This window comes from Amphiura filiformis, chromosome 1 (genome assembly GCF_039555335.1).
Source record: "Amphiura filiformis chromosome 1, Afil_fr2py, whole genome shotgun sequence".
In the NCBI taxonomy this organism is placed as follows: domain Eukaryota; kingdom Metazoa; phylum Echinodermata; class Ophiuroidea; order Amphilepidida; family Amphiuridae; genus Amphiura; species Amphiura filiformis.
Window position 1 is genome coordinate 19,837,980 of NC_092628.1, and position 22,495 is coordinate 19,860,474.

The 22,495-nt window shown below is 36.2% G+C and overlaps 1 protein-coding gene across 2 annotated transcripts in view; it reads left to right on the top strand.

The window, feature by feature from the left end:
• The first annotated feature begins 6,523 nt into the window (after positions 1-6,523).
• LOC140165605 (mitogen-activated protein kinase kinase kinase 1-like) overlaps positions 6,524-22,495 on the top strand; it is a 40,098-nt gene continuing 24,126 nt past the window's right edge. For both annotated transcript variants that reach the window (XM_072188927.1, XM_072189001.1), the window contains exons 1-6: positions 6,524-6,985; positions 7,502-7,646; positions 9,575-9,739; positions 13,253-13,321; positions 14,199-14,417; positions 22,154-22,270. In XM_072188927.1, coding sequence (XP_072045028.1) covers positions 6,765-6,985; positions 7,502-7,646; positions 9,575-9,739; positions 13,253-13,321; positions 14,199-14,417; positions 22,154-22,270 — 936 coding nt within the window. In that variant the 5' untranslated portion in view covers positions 6,524-6,764. The remainder of the gene's footprint in view (positions 6,986-7,501; positions 7,647-9,574; positions 9,740-13,252; positions 13,322-14,198; positions 14,418-22,153; positions 22,271-22,495) is intronic.

Below are 22,495 nucleotides of genomic sequence, written 5' to 3' on the forward strand. Positions count from 1 at the left end.
TATCTGTAGTTTGTACTTGATTTGGTGTCAATTAATCGGACTTCCTGATTTGTACAAGAATCTAGGCCAGATTGTGTTTAAACTGTGCAGTGGAAGGATTTCCTGTAACCCTTCCACTGGTCAGTTTAAACACAATCTGGACTAATAGTTTGTAATACATTTTTTTGCTTTATAGTAAAAATCAAAAGTGCAGTAAAGTAAAGCTGCCGTATATTCAAACCAAGTTGACAGTTTCCATTCAAGCTGTATTGTGTGAAAAAAGGAAGTAAATCTTATTTTTATATTGGTGGGTCTTTCCCAGTTTGGTAAATGTTTTCTCTATTAAAACTTGGGCCAGGGGTTTTCCATAGTGTATTACGTGCGTTTGGATGCAAATTCCTGATGCTTTGTGGACAAAAAAATCCATGAGTATCGCTGTAAAAGTGATCATAAAAACTGAACAGTTAAAAAATTGCTTCATACAAATTCATATGTCTTCAAAGTTAGTGAATATGCAATAGTTTGGAAAGTTTTTTTTCAAGCATCTTATTTGTGACATGTCATATCGTGTTGACAGCTACTTTATTCCTCTTTACTATGAGCGTGTTTATAGTGAATATACCGCATTTTGAGTATACCGTACACGATAATCCTTGTATATGTACCGATACTCTTGCTGTTTATAGTGGGACACAGTTACCGCACAAATTATATACCAACTAACATTATCATACATTTGCAATGACCCCGAGGTCACACGGGAATGTGTAAATATTGTGGCGCTGAGCTATAAACAGCCCATTCAACAATATGATCATGGCGGTGAACATGTAGCTTCTGTTTTGATAACTCTTGGGGTGAGAATCGTTCGAATGTCCTCTGCGCATCCTCGCATCATGAAGAAGCTCCTACTTCCGGTAATACCGCACACAATTTATACTGGTGTGTTTATAGTGGGAATATCTCGCTACAATATCCTTCGGTTGAGAAGGATATCGATGTACCGTACATACATATACTGCTAGTGTTTATAGTGGGCAAGTATCCGGATAATCTCTAACCGGGTAGAAATTGTACCGCAATGTACCGCATATCTGCTCCCACTATAAACACGCTCTATGACACCACATTTGAAACAATCGCCCTTTTCACGGCTGAGTACACGTCTTGTGAATGTAGTGGGTTCTCAAACTGAATGTGCCAAATTGATTATTCTGGGCTGAGCTCAAACAACACTGACCTCAATAGCGCTAGCGAGTGGGAAAAACCATAGGAAGCCACAACAGCCAGGCACCTCATGCCATTCAACAATCGCCCTTTTCACGGCTGAGTACACGTCTTGTGAATGTAGTGGGTTCTCAAACTGAATGTGCCAAATTGATTATTCTGGGCTGAGCTCAAACAACACTGACCTCAATAGCGCTAGCGAGTGGGAAAAACCATAGGAAGCCACAACAGCCAGGCACCTCATGCCATTCAACCATGATTCGTCGCAGGTTCTTCAATGTCATTGCATTGGCTACACTGGCACGCACAGCATGACCAAGCGGGTCCCACAAGTGTTCAGTCTGGGCTGATGGTAGACTCTCATATTCCGAAGGTAGTCGTTGACTACCCATGGCACTGTGGGGTGAGCGATGTCATCTTGGAAGATTGCATTAGGTCACAGAGAAGATATGGGATTGCATCCCCGGGGATTGCACCTTGCTGCACAGAATAATGGTCAATTTGGCACATTCTGTTTAAGACCCCACTACGGACTACATCCACAAGACGTGTACTTAGTCGCGAGAAAGGTGATTGTTTTATGTGGTGTCATTGTAAAGGGGAATAAAGTGATGTGCAACATGATATGAACATGTCGCAAATAATATAGATGCTTGAAAAAACTTTTCAAACTTTCGTTAAGGAGTTAAGTATTCATGTTTTGAAATCTAAAACCTGGTTCTTAATGGCTTCTTTGCTCGATTGCGCGTTTTAAAACTCGCCCGCATGTAAACAAGAGGATCCGACGTTTTCACTGGGTCCAAATTCCCTCTTTTTTAAATTTATTTTCAGCCCGTAGGTCTTCAATATTTAGCCTGAAGTCAAGCGTTTCCTGTTTTTATCACCAGTTTCAGAGCTTTTCAGATAGAGGGGCATCTCTGATGTAGACAAACTGGGGAGATGGTTGTTGACTGGACTGCATCCTTTAGGTTTCCCGTATGCACGTTTGGTTTCAAATCTGCAAAGTGGGAAACCTGTGGATTTTGAGGCCACTGGTCGGCATTCCTCATCCCATTCAATCCGTGTCGCGTTTGGAGCGTGAACAGCCCTGTATGTATGCCTTGCTTGGAACGTAATGGCGCCATCGCAAATAAGTGTAAAATTTCCAAAAATAATCATTTCTAATAAGTGCAGAGGGCTCACTATCAGAGCCTTCACCAGATCAGGGGATATCAGGCCAGACCACCAGACATGAGACATGTTCGTTGTATGTTGCCCAGCCTGCTAGGGGACCGTTCATAAATACTTGGCGGGGGGGGGGGGCTGGGCAAAACGTGGGGAGGGGGTCACAAAAAGTTTGAAGTTGCACAAGGGGGTGGGGGGGACAAACATTTTTGGAAGGGAGGGGGCAAAATTGTTAACAAGAAAATACCAAAAGAACGAGAGCATACATTTTTTTTGCGCGCACATTGTACCACAATACAGCACTTTTACACCGATCATGGTCAAAAATAATGTAAAATACATTTTTTTTGCCTGCTAGTGCTACGCGCGCTAAAGCTCGAAGACTTTACATGTATTATACAGTCGCTATATAAGAAAAGGTATCCCACCGATAAATACCGAGTCAAAATGATGCAACCGGCAATTGTTTTTGTCTTTGCCCCAAAATGTATATTTCCCCCCCCGACCAAGAAAGCTGGTTACGCCCCTGATAAACAAGCATTCAGAATCTTGAGTAGCCTATGTGCCCAGATGTTGCTCTCAATTTCTCTTTTTTGTGTTACTTTTATTTATTTAATTATTGGTTATAAGAATAAAACAATGTATTTTCAAAAAATTTGAATGCATAAATTGAAATAAAACTTCATACAAGTCTCAACATGTGAAAACACCTTAAACTTTCATGTTTTTTAGGAAACGGGCCTATAAATAAATGTAGGCCCTATAATTATTGTTATAATTGTGACTGAGTTTGTTACTGCACAAAGTGAGTAAGTTGCTTTTTAACCTCTTGGAAAGGGGGCGGGTCCAAAAAGTTTTGTATGTATAAAAATAAGGGGAGGGGGTCCAAAAAGTTTCAGGTTCTCTGGAAGGGGGGGGGGGGCGACAAAGTTTTTGACTCCAATTACGCAGGGGATGGGGGTAAACTGTATTCTTGAGTCTATGAGTCATATACATCAAAGATTTTTAATTTGGGATGGGTGTATTTCTGCATTACGCCTATTGCAAACACCCCTCCACACAACTGTAACCAAAGGGTTTTTTTCCAAGCTGTCCCCAGCATTCCTTTATCCGGAGGAGCGAACGAAAATTTGAAAAAGTGCGCGCGTAGCGCTGGAAAATTTGCTATTTCATAAAATTCGGAGTCACCGATTCAGTGGACAACATTTCCAAATCGTGCTACTAAAAAGAACATGACCGGGACAAAAATTGCAATTTCCATTCTAAAATAAACAAAAATTGAGGATTTTGTTTCCTAAAATCGTGCCAAAGGAAGATGCATAGGCCTTTCAATTTAGTTAATTTAGTCCGATATTTTGATCCAGCTAATGAGTTTTATACTTTTTCCATGCATCAGAGGAGCTGCCCCTAGCACTCATATTTATGATTTAGGCCTACATAAAGGATGGACAAGTTCGAGATAAAAAGGGATACAAGGGGACGTCTCATGCGCGCGGCAATTTGGCATTTTGATACTAAGGCCGTATAAAATTAATGTTTTGGTTCTCGTCCCTCCCTCGTCAATTTCTGGGATTTGTCAGATTTTTTTTTTATTAAGATTTTTCAATTATTTTAGACTTTGGAATGATTCATGAATTTTTCATACATATAAATAAGTTTATTAGAGAACAAGGACCACTTCCAAGTCTTTTTGTGGTACTCTAGGGGTTTATCCTCAGAATCTCACATTTGAAAAAAAAAAAAGCGCCTCATCGTTTCCTCGAGCACTGTTTGAAAAGACCGAAAACTACTGACAATGCTGATTTTACATTGAAAAAAAAAAAAAAAAAAAAAACACCTCCCTCCCTCATCAATTCGTGAAAATCCTCTGGACGAGAACCAAAATATTAATTTTATACGGCCTAAACATGCTAATGGGTCAAAATGGGGTTAATTTTGGGTCTGTAAATCGTAAATTTTATCAGAACATTTCTGTCGACTGAGCAGGGGAGGGGACTGACTTGCCAACCTGCCCCATGCAGTGCTGGATTTACCTTTTTTTGGGGGCCCTGGCCAGTTTTGATTTACAAAATATGGGCATACTAGAGACAAGCATAATTTGTTTCGATTTGAGACATTTGCGCGCGAAGCGCGCCAAAAAATTATATATTTTCAGACAATTTTAGCCAAATATAGGCCTAAAGGTTAATTTAGTATGTACAGAGTCAGTGCAAAATAATATTTTGCAATTTTACAATATTTTGGTCCAAAACATGGTATTTGGGGCTAAAAAGAAACATGCACAGGGCAATTTTGCGGGCCCTGAGCCCGGGTCCATCTGGCCCAATGGTAAATCTGGCCATGGCCACATGGCTAATCTCCATTGGTACGATACGTGCTGATGAAGGGCGCGGTGCGGAGGGGTGATGGGATGTGGACATATTTTGTCGATCTTGCACAGGCCCGTACGCAGGATTTTTTTTGGGGGGGTGCTGATTTTGAAAAAGTGGACTTTTTTCCAAGGGGGGTGCGATTTTGTGAAAAGTGGACTTTCTTCCCCAAATTTGGACCTTTTTTGACCAAAAAAGCATAAAAAACCTGATTTTTTTGAAATTTTGGGACTTTTTGTATACTTTTACAAATTTGGGGAGGTGCGGTCGCACCCCCGCACCCCCCCCCTGCGTACGGGCCTGATCTTGCACAATCATAATTTCTTTGTCCACATCACCTCAACGTGCCTGGCCAACATCATTGTAGGCCCACAATATACCGGCCTAATTACCAACTTAGGGACCGTCCACAAACACTTGTTAGGGGGGCCTGATGCAAACAAATTTCATCACAAAATTTTTTTGGGGGCCATCGCCTTTTGAGACCTCAAAAATTTCAGGGGCCCCCTTTTTGACATGAAAATTATGGGTCAACCCCATAGAAAAGCATATAGGCCTAAACTAAATTTTCCCAGGAAAATTTGTGGTCATTTTTTTCCCAAAAATTTTAAGGGCCCCCTTTTTGCATCAGCCCCCTAACAAGTGTTTGTGAACTGTCCCTTATTGTAGTTTTTATCCCCTCTCTCTAATGTGATGTGAGAGACACATCTCATACTCTAACCTCTCCCCGGCCCCTCCCTCCCTCCCCCCTCTCCCTCTCTCTTCCCCTTCTCCTCCCTTTTTAGGGATCGCCAGGGGGTGTCGCAACCCCAGTGTTGCACCCCCCATGGTGACGACCCTGTCTTTGAGGCTCAAGTTACTCGGGGACGATGTGCGAGCGTAGCGCGCAAAAAGTTTGTATTTTACACTATTTTCGCCCATGATTTGGATGAAAACGGGCTTTATTGTGACAATGTGCGCGCGTAGCACGCATGAAATTTTGTTATTTTGATCGGGGTGAATTTTGGTGGAAAGGGGGCTCCTTTCCCTTTTCTTTTCCTTTACCCTCTACATTTTCTCTTACATTTTTTGTCTGAGGGGCACTTTTTTCTTTCATTTTTTGTCAGGGGGCACTCTCAGTGGCGGCGCTACGGGAGGGGGCAAGGGGCAGGCCCCCCAATTTTTTCTTGCCCCGGCCCGGCCCCCCAGTTTTTCCCCCACTTTTGAGGCAAAACCCCAAAAATTACGTAAATTTCCTCTTTTTGCAGCAATTTTGGGCAAAATGTGTCGATTTGGCCCCCCTGAAATTCACTCCCCCCCCCTGAAAAAAATTTCCTGGTGCCGCCCCTGGGCACTGCCCCCCCCCCCCTCCACTGGCTACGCTACTGTTTGGGACCCCCCTTCCGAAGAAAATACCAGTCCCCTTAGCTTAGCTTGAAATTAATTTCCCTTGCCATAAAAGCAGATCAGAATTGCGGAACTCCATGGCAACGAAAATAAAACCTGTTCTGTGTCACACGAAAGACAAAATTGGCGCGCTGTGCTAAAAATAGAAATGATGTCACCCAACGCCGCGCCGTTGACTTGACTTGTGTTGACATCGCCAATCAATTTCAGAAACATACACACTGCATGCATAGCGTTAGCACCCACGCACTGTATTTACAGTTCACCAACTGAAATCCGAAGGTTAGTTTCTTTCAAATCTAAATATTTTTGTCCACGTGCTAAGCAAGATAAGGTTGATTTCATGTGGATCTGATATTTTGGATTTATATTTTGTTGATATTGAGCTCCCTTTGAGCTAAGATTTGCGTTTGAATCGCGAGGAATTATGCTCTAAGATTTGGTTGTTTTGACGACAAAGTTTTGGACGTGGCTGAGGTCGGAAGCACACACTTCAGTTGAGGATAAACAAACAATTTCTCTTGACTCATTCTCGTCTTGAAAGTAAGTAAATTGTTTTGCGAACATTTTGACATCCAGTGATTCCAGTAAGGAGTTTATAGAATATTCTGAATTCAAACATGGAGTGAATAATTTGATATGGAAGGCACAAAGAAGCGGACTAGCCGGCGAGAAAGATCACGCTCACGCGGAAAAAGCCCGAGCAACAGGCCAAGACGAGTAGCCAAAAGTTCCTCAGAAGATGTGGCGGAGCTAGTACCACAACAAAGCGCCTCGGGAGAACAATTACCGCGGTCAGCAGCTACTTGTACTGCAGAATCTGAATCAATGGCTTCCAGTTGCACCCAGTCTGCACATAGGTAAGCACAAACATTTTCCTTAGATGCTTTTATCATTCAACATAAAATTAAATTTTGCCAAATTACAATATATGCGACAAGTTTACATACCTGTTTGCTATTTAATTAAAAGTGAGTGACAGCCGTAATTATCTATTTACTAAAGTCAATAAATAACATTTATAATTATTATATTTATATCTAAATTTTAAAAGTACCGTACTTAATTTATTTTAATAGGTGTACTATTTTGAGGGCTGTGCGATAATTATGAGCCCGGCCGGGGGGTAAAATTTCGAACAGTCCCACTGAAAATTGCTTGCCCCCCTCTCCCCCAGGGCTCGTAATTATTGCACAGCCTCTGAGCTTTTTTATTTTTCGGTAAATTTTGTATATGAAATTGGTTTACTTTTTATCTTTTCATATTTTAAAAATATGTTTAAAATTTTGAGCATTATAAATGATGTGATGAAGAATATGATATGCTACAGTACATAATTTTCAGAAAATTTACAGAATAAGCATTTTTTTTTGCAGCCGGCCAGATAAAGATGTAAGGTGGATGAGTAAATTGGAAACTCGTCCAGACAATCCAGAGAAGAAAGTTATTAGAGAGAAATTAAGAGCCAGACCGAGTAGCAAAAATGAAACGGCAGACAGATCAAGAGCTAAAGGACCTATGGTAAGTCCCCATAGCCAGCTTTTATTTGGTTTGCATGTGCACACAACACTGGGGGTAGGGGTGCAATTGTGCAGAGCCGTGCAACATTAAAATGCGTCATTGAAAATAAGGGGCCCCAATTTGAAAGAACATTAAGATGTGGTATTGGTAATGTCTTAAAAATGTTCAAAAATACCCCAAAAGTCCACTTTCCCCCCCCCCCCCAAAAAAAAAAATTAACATTTTGGAATCTGACCTGCACCCCCCCCCCCCCACCTACAGTTTTGAATTCTACAGATTTATTGAATTTAAAACAAAAATGGGAACTTCAGCAACATGTTGAGATGTTGCAGGTGCACTATTACAAGTGGCGCCAAAGGAAGCCTTACTGAGTTACTGATGGAATTTAGTATTTTTAACCCCCAATTGAAGACCTGTTATATCATTTGTAACTAACCGATTCATATTTTGCAACAAACAAAATCATTATTTTGTGATGAAATGATGCCAATTACCAATAATTTTCATTATTACAATAAATGAGCAATAATTAGGGTATGAACAGGTGTAGAGTCTTATTGCACCTGTGGCAGGAAGTCCACCTGTCGTTTGCCATTGTTGAACACAAAGAACTTGACTTGCAATAGAGCAACCAACTTGTTCATGGCTGAATGAATTCATCAGGATTTGTGTAATTTGATATAAAAAGTTGTTGAATTTTGATGATAGTTTGTTTGTAAACAAAGAATTTGACTTTACATTGTACATTGATAAATAACAACCGACCAAACACAGTAGTGTCTATCTAAAGTGTGTGTGTGTGTGTGTGGGGGGGGGGGGTATTTGGCTTGAATTGTCAAAAGTGGCTGAAAAGAACAAAAATGGGTCATTTTGCCAAAAAGTGGACACCCCTCTTCAGACAGTTGAACCAGGTAGAAGATGTTGAATTTTAGACATTTGCACATGAAAAAATTGATCTTTGATTCCCCAAAATTGATGTTTATGGAATTCATTAAGAAATTGTATAGATTTCCCATTTTTGCATTAATAATGATTTTTATTTATCAATGTTTGACAAAATGCATAATTGCAACTTAATGCTGAGGATGATTTTCCTGGGATTAATAAGGGACCATTCAATATTTATTAGAGAGTGTGGGAGTTTTAAGGGGAATTCAAATTTTTTTGGGCCAGGGTCTTGAGGTGGGAATCTGAATTTTTTACTTGAACCATGAGGGGGAATGTTAAGTGGACACCCCTCTTCAGACAGTTGAACCAGGTAGAAGATGTTGAATTTTAGACATTTTCACATGAAAAAATTGATCTTTGATTCCCCAAAATTGATGTTTATGGAATTCATTAAGAAATTGTATAGATTTCCCATTTTTGCATTAATAATGATTTTTATTTATCATAAATTATCAATGTTTGACAAAATGCATAATTGCAACTTAATGCTGAGGATGATTTTCCTGGGATTAATAAGGGACCATTCAATATTTATTAGAGAGTGTGGGAGTTTTAAGGGGGAATTCAAATTTTTTGGGCCAGGGGTCTTGAGGTGGGAATCTGAATTTTTTACTTGAACCATGAGGGGGAATGTTAAGTTTTATTAAATGTACCTCCTACATGTACTTCCCCATCTGTGGAAATATTGAACCAGGTAGTGGCACTTCCCTGATAGAACGTTCCCTAAATTTATTTTTTTTACTGTACCGTCTATAGCACCGTCAATTTTACACCAACAGTGCTCTGAAAGTGGCGCTAAATAAATACCGCTGCGGCTGAATACAAAATTTAGTCCACTGCTCCACCAGTAAGATCGAATACACTTAGTAAATTTATGTGTGGGAAGCAGCCAATTTGTGTAGCTTATTGAATAACCTGTTGTTAGGCGACAAATACAAGATTTTTCATAAATGGTGAAATTTGTTCTTTCCCAATGTCAGGTGGCTATACCGCCCTCAGGAGCCAAGTCCTCTGCCTCTTCCCGTTCCACATCATCCAGCCAATCGGAAGCTTCCGTCCAGAATCAACAGCAACGTCCAAATAGTTTACGCACATGGCGGTCACCATCACCTAGAGGGCGCCAGGACTCACCATTTACAAGACAGGTCAGTCATTATTTTCAGGGATTACGGATCAAACATTGCATTACTTTTACAGATGCATCAAGATTCTCAAAAATAAAGTAAAATAAAATAGATAATAACTGAAGAACAAACTACAGGCCTATCGTCTCTGAAAAGCTGATCTTGTAACATTTGTAATTTTAATAGTGGAACAGATAGAATTCTCGCTATTCGCAATAAGGGCGCCGCCAGCGGTTTGCGATGTAATCGTGATGTATCATGGGAAAATTGTGATGTATCATGGGAAAAGGTCGACATCCAAGTCCGCGCAATACGAATATTACCATGCTATTACATAGGAACATGTGACAATATTTTTTAGTTTGTCAATATAACGGTATTACACGCAAATCGATAGAGAAAAAATTAATTGTGCACATTTCAAATCACATTATTAAGTATTATTGAATATCGATTCGCTTGTAACACCTTTATTTTGACAAACTAAAAAAATATTGTCACGTGTTCCTATGTAATAGCATGGTAATATTTGTATTGCGTGGACTTGGATGTCGACCTTTTCCCATGATACATCACGATTACATCGCAAACCGCTGGCGGCGCCCTTATTGCGAATAGCGAGAATTGAAATATGTAACCATTTTAAATTAATTTATGGAGAGAAAAATTGTAAACAAGATAACAAAAGTTAATATTAAGTTTTACTTTACAAATAGTTTTAAAAAGGAAAATTTATTTGATGAGGCTAATACTCATTTAAAGTCAAAATTATATGTCCCCCTGATGTAGACATGAAAAACAAAATACAAGTACTTTCTGAAATAAAAATTTCAAAAGCTGGAATATGATGTCACAATTGTCACAGGTCTCCCCAAAGACCACACCCAAGTCTACCAAAGCATCTGGTCCCTGTGGGTCTCCTTGCATTGGTCCCACCCACCTATCCACTCACCCATTGATCTGATCCAGATATTCATGTCATGATGACTCATATGTGTACATTATGTGCATAGAAATAAATTTCTTTGAATTTTATTGACCTACTACTAAATGTTCAATAGTATACTAATACGTCATGAAGTTTTGGTCGATTGTTTGGCTTTCCTCATCTCTTGCGGATCAATGCGATCAATTTACGCATTGCTGGACACGTTATAAAGTTAGAAAAGAGGAATCAGTGAAGTGGAATTGCATTATAATAGGGCTTTTGTTTTTTTCTAGATGGTATAAATTTTTAATTACTACGCCACTGCACATTTTTTTAGAATGAGGTTTAGGATTAAAATAGATGATTTTGAAACTTGGAGATTTTGTTGTAGCTCAACATGCTCAATGGCCGTATGCAATTTGATTTGTAGGGGCCATACTTTAACATTCTGTCTTTGAATTGGAAGATCAAAGGGAAAATCAATGTAACAATGAAAATACAAATAAATAAACTATGTTTTCATTTAATTCTTTGCCATTTGAAATGATAGATATTAAATAAAATTATAGGCCTACAAATGTATATAAAATATGGTTATTTATTCTGCTTGCTGTTTCACACAATGTGTTGCATAATAATTACTAAAATGGTTTTTGTATCCCTGCTGTAACTATTGTTATTGCCATAGTGATCGGGACTTGGGGATCCGATAGGGCCTTCACATTAAACTAAATGATAACATACATTTTGGACTTTATAATTCAGGCAATATAAACAGGTACAAAGTACAGTTAAAATTCTTATTCCCTACATTGTAGGGTAGGCTATTTATACAGTATTGTTCGGGGTATTGTTAATTGACTGAACAACCCAATCCTGACACAGGTCCTGACAATACTGTCTGTTTCTATGGTTCACTGATCATGTGATACAAGTTTCCCGCCAAAATGCCAGCTCGTAGGTGTGATAAGAGTTCATTATGTATAGATTTAACCTTTGAGCTGCTGATTGACAAAAATTAAAATGGAAAATTAAGAAATAATATTATTTTGATTAATACATTCTGTGAAATGATATCAGCTTTGTAATATCCTACATACATGAATGAAGACAATGTTTATTTGTTTTGTTTTTGTTTGTTTGGTGTAGACATAGAACTGCTATTTTGTTGATTTTAATATATTCAAAGTTGGTTGCCAACACAGCTCAATGAATATAGTACTGATATCAAACTGGCAACCCAGTTACCAGGTGCATTGACATTTTCCTGAATTTTTAGGGAAGATTGAAGTACCTAAATTCTGGAAATTAATAATAGGCCTTAAAAATCATGAGTTGACACCAGTACATTTAGCATGGTCTGAACTCTGAAGAATGTGTGCAGTATTAAAGTCCAAGACCTATAAAATGTTTAATTACATTTTAAAATGTGCAGATTTATAATCCAGAAGGTAAGCCTCTAAAAATAAATTTTCAGAGCTTGTTATTGAATGCATGCATTGTAATGTGTCATTACCTCCCAAGGAGCGTTCTTTTTGCTATAATAATAAACATGTTCAATCATGATACTGTAATTCAGTGGAGTGCTTTAAAACCAGATATAGTTTAAAACACTTTTGTGTTGGCATGGTAAGGTCAATGCACTTGTATCAAACTAGATCACAAATATTGAGTAATTTTGAGCCACACTCTGTAAAACAAAAACAAATATTTGTAGTGTGCGTCGATAATGTGCTCATACATGTATCATCTACTAAACAAATTGGGATGCTGCAAATAATGAGACAATAACATTCATTCGCCACATGCTAATAATTGCACACTGGAACACTAATTGAAAATTGTATCAATTTTGTTTGCGGTGGGGTGGAGTATTTCGGAAGGGGCATAATTAATGTTGACCCTTTTGGATTCAATTTTGCTCCCTAAATATTGGGAGAGAGTGATTATATCCCAGGATTACACCACTTGGACATTAAGACACACCCTATAAATTGTATTTAATGTTTTGAAAGACAAGTAGATTTCATGTAAATACATTGAAATTGAATCTGTCTGACATTTAGGTTGATTTCTTCTAATCAGGACGTATTTGTTAAGCAATCCTTCATAGTCATAAGTAGATTGCAGATGACTATCAGAATCTTGAATCGTAATGGCCAACTTACTCAGCTACAATGTAACATTATAGCCATCTGTCTGTGTATAAGGATTAATCACCTTCTAGATAGATGATGATACTTTTAAACCTCCTCACAACTTCCATACAGTGTTGCAATTCAAGATAATCAGTTTATAACATTTTTATACTCACCGACACAAATAACTCTTACCAATACCATTAAAAAGGTTATTTTAAAAGAAAATTATGAAACAATTTGAATATACATGTACCTGATTTACAAAAGTTAATACCAATGCTACACAAACTTTAATTTTGAATTATTTGAATCATATCATGGTACTTCCAGATGCACAGTTAAATTAATATTTGATACTTAAGAATGAGTGCTGTATACAGTATTACATTACAATTGATATATTTATGGAATTTTATATCGTATGTGTATTCGACAGACATTACACTGGTATATTTTTCTCTTCAGGTGGTGAATACAAGTAGAACCAACTCTCCCACATCACCAAGGCTTCCAAGACACAGAGTCTCACCTTCAGTAAGTTGATTTGTTTGTTAGTTTGTCTACACATATATAGTGTGTCTTGTCATAAGTTAATGCCATGTTGGAATTCACAGAACTGATTTGAATCAGTGCATTTACCCGATTGCATCACCAGCGTACTGACAAGTTGCATTTATACAAGTGTTTATGACCTTCAGGATTAGGTTAATTAGCACCGCACAATTCAAATCTGCCACTACGAAATCCAATATGGCATTATACTCTCAACTTCAAATGAAATTCACATCCTGAAATGAATTTTTTGGAGATCTCATATTAGGTTGAGGGAGGTACCTTGTAAAATGGAACTGAATTAGTGTTTTTAATTTAATACCGTATTGTTTGTAATAAACGCTCCCCCTCTAATAAACGCCCCCCTCCAATGTTTCTGTGAAAAATTGACAAAAATGCGAACATTTCCATGACATATCGTGTAAGTAAGCTTAAAACTTGCATCAGTCATGTCAGTCACGATCGCTAAATTGAATGGACAAAACCTATTATGACTCAACTCCCATCCATTTCATTGCCTAATTATGGTAGAATTTCACTAATTCCATGCACTTACACTACAGGTGTAATTTTGTTGTATTCCCCACGAAAATATCATTTTCCGTGGGCGCCGCCATCATGTATAGTGTAAATCCCTCCTTTTAATAGGAGCACCATTGGGAAATTGAACACAATTTTTAAGCTATTTTCACTGACAATTCACTTCCAATAAACGCCCCCTTTTGGAAAAATGCAACGCCCTTGGGGCGTTTATTACAAACAATACGGTAGTAATGCAGACAATATTCAGCATATAATTTGAAAGTTTTGAAAAAATATCATTAATATTCAGCATATTTTTATAACTTTTTTCCTTCAGAATTCCAGGTCAGGCTCTCCTACCTCATTCCTTCTCCGTCGTTCCCCGTCACCTCAGAATGGTGACCCTAATCTCATCCTAGCAGAGAATGTGTTAAGGAAGCGTGTTGAGAGGGCGCTGCATGCGAGGTTATATCTGCTGCAACAAGATGGACCCAACTCCTTTGTGATTGGTGGAGACTCACCGGATCACAAATACAAAGTAACAATTGGTGCACAGGTATGTATATAATTGTCAATGATTCATATAATTATTCAACTAGTAATGTGAACTTTATACTCTACAGGTCAACATGGAAACAATTTTAATTGAATTTTCCCCAATTGTTTTATTTGTGTAAAAATTAGTAGATTACCTGCCCAAGGGTTTGGGTTTGATGAATTGATAAGTTGGAAATCATTGTTGGAGGTCGAAGAATTGGACAATTTATTTTACCCACTTAAAAGGACATTTTGTGATCCACAGCATCATCCCCCTGTGACCCCCACTTTTCTCAAAAAAAGTTGAGATTTTTATACCACTGGAAACCTCTGGCTACATAATGTTCATTCGTTTAGCAAATATATTGTGAAATTTAAATTACGTTCTGGTACACCAGAACAAAATTAAAACACATTGTCTATGGAGCAGTGTAATATTACAGTTTATACTTAATAATCATGCATAACTCGCAAACGCAAAATTGGAATAAATTGAAATTTTGGGAATAAGCTTTTTTCGGAGATGTCTACTGAAAAATGTCATAAAAAGAGGATGCTAGGATCATAAAATACTCCATTAACCTATTTTAATAAGAATGAAAGTTTTGGTCATCTCAAGCTTATTTTGATTTTTAAGACCTTTTCAGTAAATCCCATATTCCATTTTTTCGAGTAGACCTAAGATGTTGTCATTTGACATCATGCCGATGCGCAAATTGTGTTTACTGCACACTTCACGGCTTTGAAAATGCACAATAGCGATGTTCGCTAAATGATATGCGCATCGGCGTAGTATCAAATGACAACATCTCAGGTCTACTTGCAAAGCAGGGTCTAAAGCAGGATTTGAAGGTTTGAGTGTGTAATTACAAATTTGGGTGTGTAAAACACTCCCTACATGGCTGGCTGCCTAAGCCCTTGTTGCAAAGGCTTATGGGATTTAACGAAAAGGTCAATTGCCTAACCTTTTTCCATGTTGGTCTTAAAATGATGATGAGTTTTCTTTTGTGAGGTTAGAAAATTAAATTACCAATTTATAATTTATAATAGTTACAATTTTAAACCCACAGAAACCACAAGCAGAAATAAAATAAAATTTGATTACGTTGTTGGTCATCCTCATTAATATTTCTCATCAATACTAATTGCCATAATTATTATAGTCAATTTATAAGCACCTGTAATTGTACGTGTCATGTCGTATGTTAGTTGTGTCTGACATTAAATGTTGGTAATGAGTGATCTGGTGCCAACAAGCTACAACTTGTTTTTTTTTTGCAACCAGGTTTGGCCTAATGGGTTATTCCATTTAAGAGTCCACACTCCCCTGCTGAAGATTTTGGAAATACCTTCTACAGGGGGAGTATGAATTTCAAATGGATTTAGCACATTATCCAACTCTATTTGAAACTAATCCTCCCTCTGTATTAAGATTCAGTTTGAATCTTTCTCAGAGTACATATGAAATTCAAATGGAGCTGGCTAATTACATTAATTTATTTTGAAACCCATACTCCCCCCTGTGGAAGATATTTCCAAAATCTTCAACAAGGGAGTGTGAATTTTAAATAGAATACCCCAATGCACATCAATATTGTGAAGCGACTAGTGTGTCACAGACTATGATACATACAATGCGTAATAAAGTCTGGTTTTTATTTCGGGTTTGTCTAAAAATTTAAGAAGCGCTGAAGAGTTGATATGATATGATTGGTGGATTTATGATAATTTTATGAGACTGGCTTTTGATGTCATCTACTGTACAAAAAATGAATATGCAGTGGTGGCGTAAGCATTAAAATTTACCGGGGGGGGGCAAGCAAATTTTGGGCTGGTTTTACTGGGACAATTGCGCACAAAGCATATGATTTTGGCCCAAAACATGTTGTTTATCAGGATAAAAAAGAAGATGCACATAGCAATTCTCATAGATTTCTCCCAGTAGATGGATCATTTTTGTTTCATTTTTTCTTCTAGTAGAATTTTAGGGGCGACATGTTTTGTGAAAGAGTGAAGATAAATTGAAACTTAATTTTGAAAACGGTATGATTAAAAAGTAAGAAATGAAGAAATAAGTGAATAGAAGAGAATTCATGTTTGTATGTGATATGCAAGTCAAAATTGAAATTAACAAGTATTCACTAAAATTATTGCACATTGTACAATATACAAACCAGTAATGACAACTGGACAACATGTGTAATGTAAATTATAAAGAGATCCTTTCAGTTTTTTTGATTAAAACCGCATACAATAATATCCCGCCGATTCATGTATTTCATTACAACCTGTACAATAATATTCAACTTATTCCTTTGAATTTGATTAAATATAAGATATCAAATTACCATGGAGATAGCAATTAACAGATGACGTAGAGCGGTGTTTTTAAATTAGCAAGAAGGATACTGAAAGCAAAAATTGTTGAGATGGTTGTTTTGTATGGGAAGGAAACGTAATGAAAATCCCAAGACGAGAGAAACACGGGCCATTTTCAAGATAACTAATTTAGTATTGAGCTAGTAGTGTTGAGTGAGTAAAAATTACTTCATTTTTTTCAAAGAGAGAAATTTAGTATTTCTCATCCTGGTCAGTATTTTCACTTGTAAAGAAATAGTGACTTTGTTTAAATAAAAGAACTACTATCTACTGAAGATAGCAATATATTATCATAAGACTTACTATCTACTGAAGATAGCAATATATTATCATGAGACTTACTATCTACTGAAGATAGCAATATATTATCATGAGACTTACTATCTACTGAAGATAGCAATATATTATCATGAGACTTACTATCTACTGAAGATAGCAATATATTATCATGAGACTTACTATCTACTGAAGATAGCAATATATTATCATGAGACTTACTATCTACTGAAGATAGCAATATTTTATCATGTCAAAGACTTACTATCTACTGAAGATAGCAATATTTTATCATGAGACTTACTATCTACTGAAGATAGCAATATTTTATCATGAGACTTACTATCTACTGAAGATAGCAATATTTTATCATGTCAAAGACTTACTATCTACTGAAGATAGCAATATGTTTGTGGGAAATTATGCTTATCTTTGAGGGAAATAAACATTTTAAAATTTCTATGCCTGCTGAAAACAAATAAGAATTTGACCAATTGAACTTGTCCTTACTAATAATCCGCCCTTTTCCATGTTTATGACTTATTTTGCCGTCGACTATTTTTGATGTTCTAAGATTTTGCTTATTGTGTTCATACTTAATGTGCAATATTCATTTTGCATTCAAGGAAATTGTAGCATTTAGTAAGTGGATATCTCAAACTGAATTCAATGGTAATCTAGTAGAAATATTGATGAAATCTTTGGAGAATAAAGAATCCTTTGAAATTGAACGCTGTGGGCAATATCACTTCAGTTCAATTCAGTAAATTGCAGATTCAAGGACAAAGTGGGAAGGAAGTTAATTGTCAAAGTGCTTTGGATGAACAATTGCAGAAATACAACATGGTGAAAATGCATTTTTATAACTTCTCTAAGTTAAGGCTAAAAAAGCAAATTTGTTTCTTGTAGGTGGCTTGAAAACCAAAATTCCAAATGTGGTGTTTTAATTTTTTAGGTCATCCTGAAATTTGCCTAAAATTTCACATACTAATGATCGAGTCAATGTGTAAAAATTTAAATTATGAGTTTGTGCAGCATTGATGGTTAATTTTGATTAATTTTGTATTTTTTGGCATTCTTTTTTTTTTCATGAAAATAACAATTGCACTGGATTTGTCAAATAAGTAAAACAAATGTGGTATTTGGTACACTACAATGAATTTTTAAACAGTTCTCTCAACAAAAGACTGACTTACTTTTAATATTTCATCACCACATCCATGGGTACTATTGCTAAAAAAATTATATGCACATAGCCTACAGAAAACAAACTTGTTTGTCTTTTTAGCCTAAATTTCAGATGTTTAGGTTTAATCATAATTGTGAGTAGATGTGAATTTTTAATTGAAACAAATAATTATTGCAACAAAGCAAAATAGAATTAGATGGTGTCCTCTATGTGTCAAGATTGGACTTGAATTGAGCAGATTTGTACTTTCATTGATGTATTCATGGAAAAGCGATAATCATGAAGGAAAAAGGAGAGATTGAAAAAAAAAACCACCACCATAGTCACATCTTTGAGATATACATTTGGCCATTTTGTGATATCTCTGGAAACTTAACTTTGTTCATTTAGACCACAATTGTTCTCCAAATTGTGAATTAGCTATTTAAAATTTATTATTTAAAATATCTTTTGAAAACTTTTTATAATAACTTGTTAGCATTTTTACAGTCATGGATGTAGTTTATATATATACAAATTATTTTTTTAATGATAATTAATTGCTCCTCTTAGAAAACTAAAACATTTGAAAATGATAAAAACAGAATTTTCTTCACTGAAATATCCCTTTCACACTTATCCAATTCAATTTATTTCAATAACACATTTTTAATAACTAAAATATTAATAATTTTAAGCTTAAAATTTACGCTTTCCAAAAGACATTGTTCTGTTAAGTACATACTTAATTCTCTTCATATATCCTTCGAGAAAAATCAATTGCAAATTTCTGTAGAAAATAGCGCTTATGATTCATCTCTCAGTCCTAGTCTGAATTATTACAGTTTACTCCCAGTCCTTTCTGTCAAAGTAGCATCAGTTGTTATGGCATCACCATGACGCCATGGCAACAATCTTAATTTGAGATGGAAAGTAACCTGCTTTGAATGAAAACATGGGCCGAGAGCAATTATTGAAAGAACCATTATTAATACAGTAGCAACTTATTAGGAAAACTGTACAACACAAATTATGTCAAATTTCATATCCATACTAACAAAGAAATAAAATTATGGAATTTTTTATCAATCTTTCAAATTCAATCAAGAAAAGGAAAAAAAGAATTCTAAATTCTTCATGTTTTGACCCAGAATTTTTATTTTGTATGGAAATACATTTTGTATTTATTTGAATCCAAATTATGACTAAGGGGCTTTCAGTTTCTTGAGTTGTGTTTATACATACGTATGCATGTCAGAAAATAAATTGCTGGTAATATTAAAATTCTCAAATTTTTCATATAACGGGTTTTTACGGATGAAACACATCGAGTACGTATAGTATATTAGCGTCTTCATGGCAACCATCAGCATTCAAGGATGTTGTCATCCAGGCAGAGCCATTAAATGCTGAAATGTGCAGAAAATGCTGTTTATTTTGCACTTAATTATGGGCTGGGCGGGTGGAGGAAGAGCAAAGACAACAACTTGTTTGCTTTTGTAATTACATTAATGAGGGTTTGAATTTCAATTTTCAAATCAAATTGTAGATGGTAGTGTGTGATGATAGACAGGGGTTTTATTAAGTGTTTCAACTCAACAATGATTTTATTAACTGTATCATTGATAATGCAAATGCAAGGTGTGAAGATGCTTGAATTGGGAAGGATTTTTAATTTCACTAAATTATGATAAGGAGTCAGCAAATGAAGGAACGATCATAGAACAACAAGAACCAACCAGTCATCTATCTTACTATTATATAAACCATACAATAGAAACAAAGCAATGTATGACAAAAACAAACAAAAGATGGAATAGTGGAATTGGAAAGAAAAAGATAATTATTTTTTTTAGATTAAAATTTGAAAATATTCTTTGGAAATATTATCTGGAACTGACAGAATGATGCATTCCATCATTTGAAGTGAATATATACGTAATATTGCGAAATAAAATGTAGTTCGTCATTATAAATATTAAGAAATAAAATGTAGTTCGTCATTATTAATAATACTAATTAGGCAAGAAGTGCATGCGTAGAGATAGCCAAACTTCAAAAACACCTGCTCTGTATTGAAAGGATGCGCCCATCTTTCTTTGTAATAAATAAATAGACTGATTATTGTAGTGAATCAGGCGAGGCCGGCAGGGGGCATTCATTAGAGTCTTCAGGTGAATGCTGGCTGGCTTCCTTTTGTTAGAAAAGCTGCTTTGACGTAGTCTGCCTTGTACTATAAAACGGTGATGACTGTTTATAATTAGACCCACTCTGTTTATGGTTTTCTATGACCCAATTGCGCTATAATGTGAAAATTTATAGTTTCATAAAGTAATTAAATGTTTCATTTTTTCCCAAATGAGACTTAATTTCTTTGAGGCCTTAGCTTAGATGTGGTAGATTTTTTTTTAAATTTGTGACATGATCTGATCCATGGGGGCCAAAGGAGGTATTTTTAAAAATTGAGTTACTGTAATTATTACATTATACATACAATAGGCTATCATTTACTGAAAACACCAAAGGTCTAGCTTACTTGGTTCTAAAGTTTTTGATGTCTATTTTCTTATGTATTTTATTGTTTTTTGCTCCATATTTTGACCTTTATCTCAGTTTCAAATTTGCCGCCTTTGGCCCCCATGGACCAGATCGTGTCACATTTTAATTTTTCCCCAAATGATGAGACTTAGTTCATTGAGATATTAGCGTTAAGTAATTTGATCCAAAATTTGATTTGGTAGAAGAATACTGATCTATAAAAGGGCTCACTGACAGTGAACAATCTGCTTTTTGCACAATTTTTTGAGATATGTTTTGTTTTAAAAAGGGGTGCCTGCTTGGCCTCCTCCCTGCCCCTTCTTGACATACTAACTACGCCGCATGCTACAAAATACTACAGCTGAAAGCCACTGCGCATACATGCATCCCACATGATGTGATGAGGCAATCACCCCAAGTCATACGCACAAGATTTGTTGGCCGGATCCAGTGAAATACCAGTAGCCACTGTGGGCAACCTAGTGTTTGGCATGCGAGGGGTCTTGGGTTCAAATCCCACCTGAAACAAACAACTTGTTTGTTCATCTTCTTTCTTTATTCCTTCCTTCTTTCCCTTTCATTCGCCAAGAGCACTTAGAGGGTTGGAATTAATCCAACTGTCGTATACAAAATAAAAGAGAATACATCTTCTATTATTGTAATCATTTCATGCAGCAGCTATTGGTTAAAATGAGCTAAATCTGGACATCTTGCATAGTGACACAACATTGACCTTGTACATGTCAGTTTAAGACAATGAAATCTAGATAATTGATCAATGTGATTTATGTCTTACGTAGATATACTCCTCAGCATAATGGCAAATCGAATTTGGTGATCTTGAAGATTCTGATGGATTATTGTACAATGTAGTTGTTTTATTGTGCAGAGTTGGGAAAGGAATCTCTTGTTTTGTTCATCTGATTGCTTACCAGAGCTTACCAGCATGATTTTATACTAAGCGTATTTATAATACACATAAATTTGAAATAATAATAATAATCAACTAAACAAAAAAACAATTGAAAACATCACTATAGTCAACCAACAGAAAACATGACATAACTATTCCATTTTCTTTTCTTTTCACCTTATAATATTTTCCAAAGAACAGTAATTGGTTGTGAAATTGGGAGGCAGACCAAAGATAGGGTCCAAAAAGAAAAAAGAAACCAAATAAATAATAACATGGTGACAAAATAACTCAATTGTGAAGATTGCTTTTATGGGCCTGATTGGATCAAATTGTATCAACTGTATTTCTAAGAAATGAAAACAACAATGCATAGTTTGCCTGAATTAAAGACTATTTTTGGCTCATTGTAAGTGCTTTTTGCTGTAACAAGGCCGGTTTCACAATATACTAGTGACTGTGTATTTTGTTCTTTTGACAGAACTGCAACTGTGGCAGAGGCCCATACTGTTTACATCTACTGTTTGTTATGTTGAGAGTATTCCAGGTAAAAGAGACTGATGCTATGCTGTGGTGTAGAACACTCAAAAATTATGAGGTGAGAATAAAAAAATATTCCTAATTGTCAGCATGAGATGGACAAGACTGTCACATCAAAAAGCAACATAAGACACATCTAATTTGTAGATTATTGATGTAACAGGTCCTAAACCATAAAATTCTGAGCATTCTATGAGGATCCAATGTTGCATTTAGAAAAAGCAGACTTTTCAAAAGACATCAAAACTGATGATCAAATCTACCTAGGCTATTGTCAGCCATT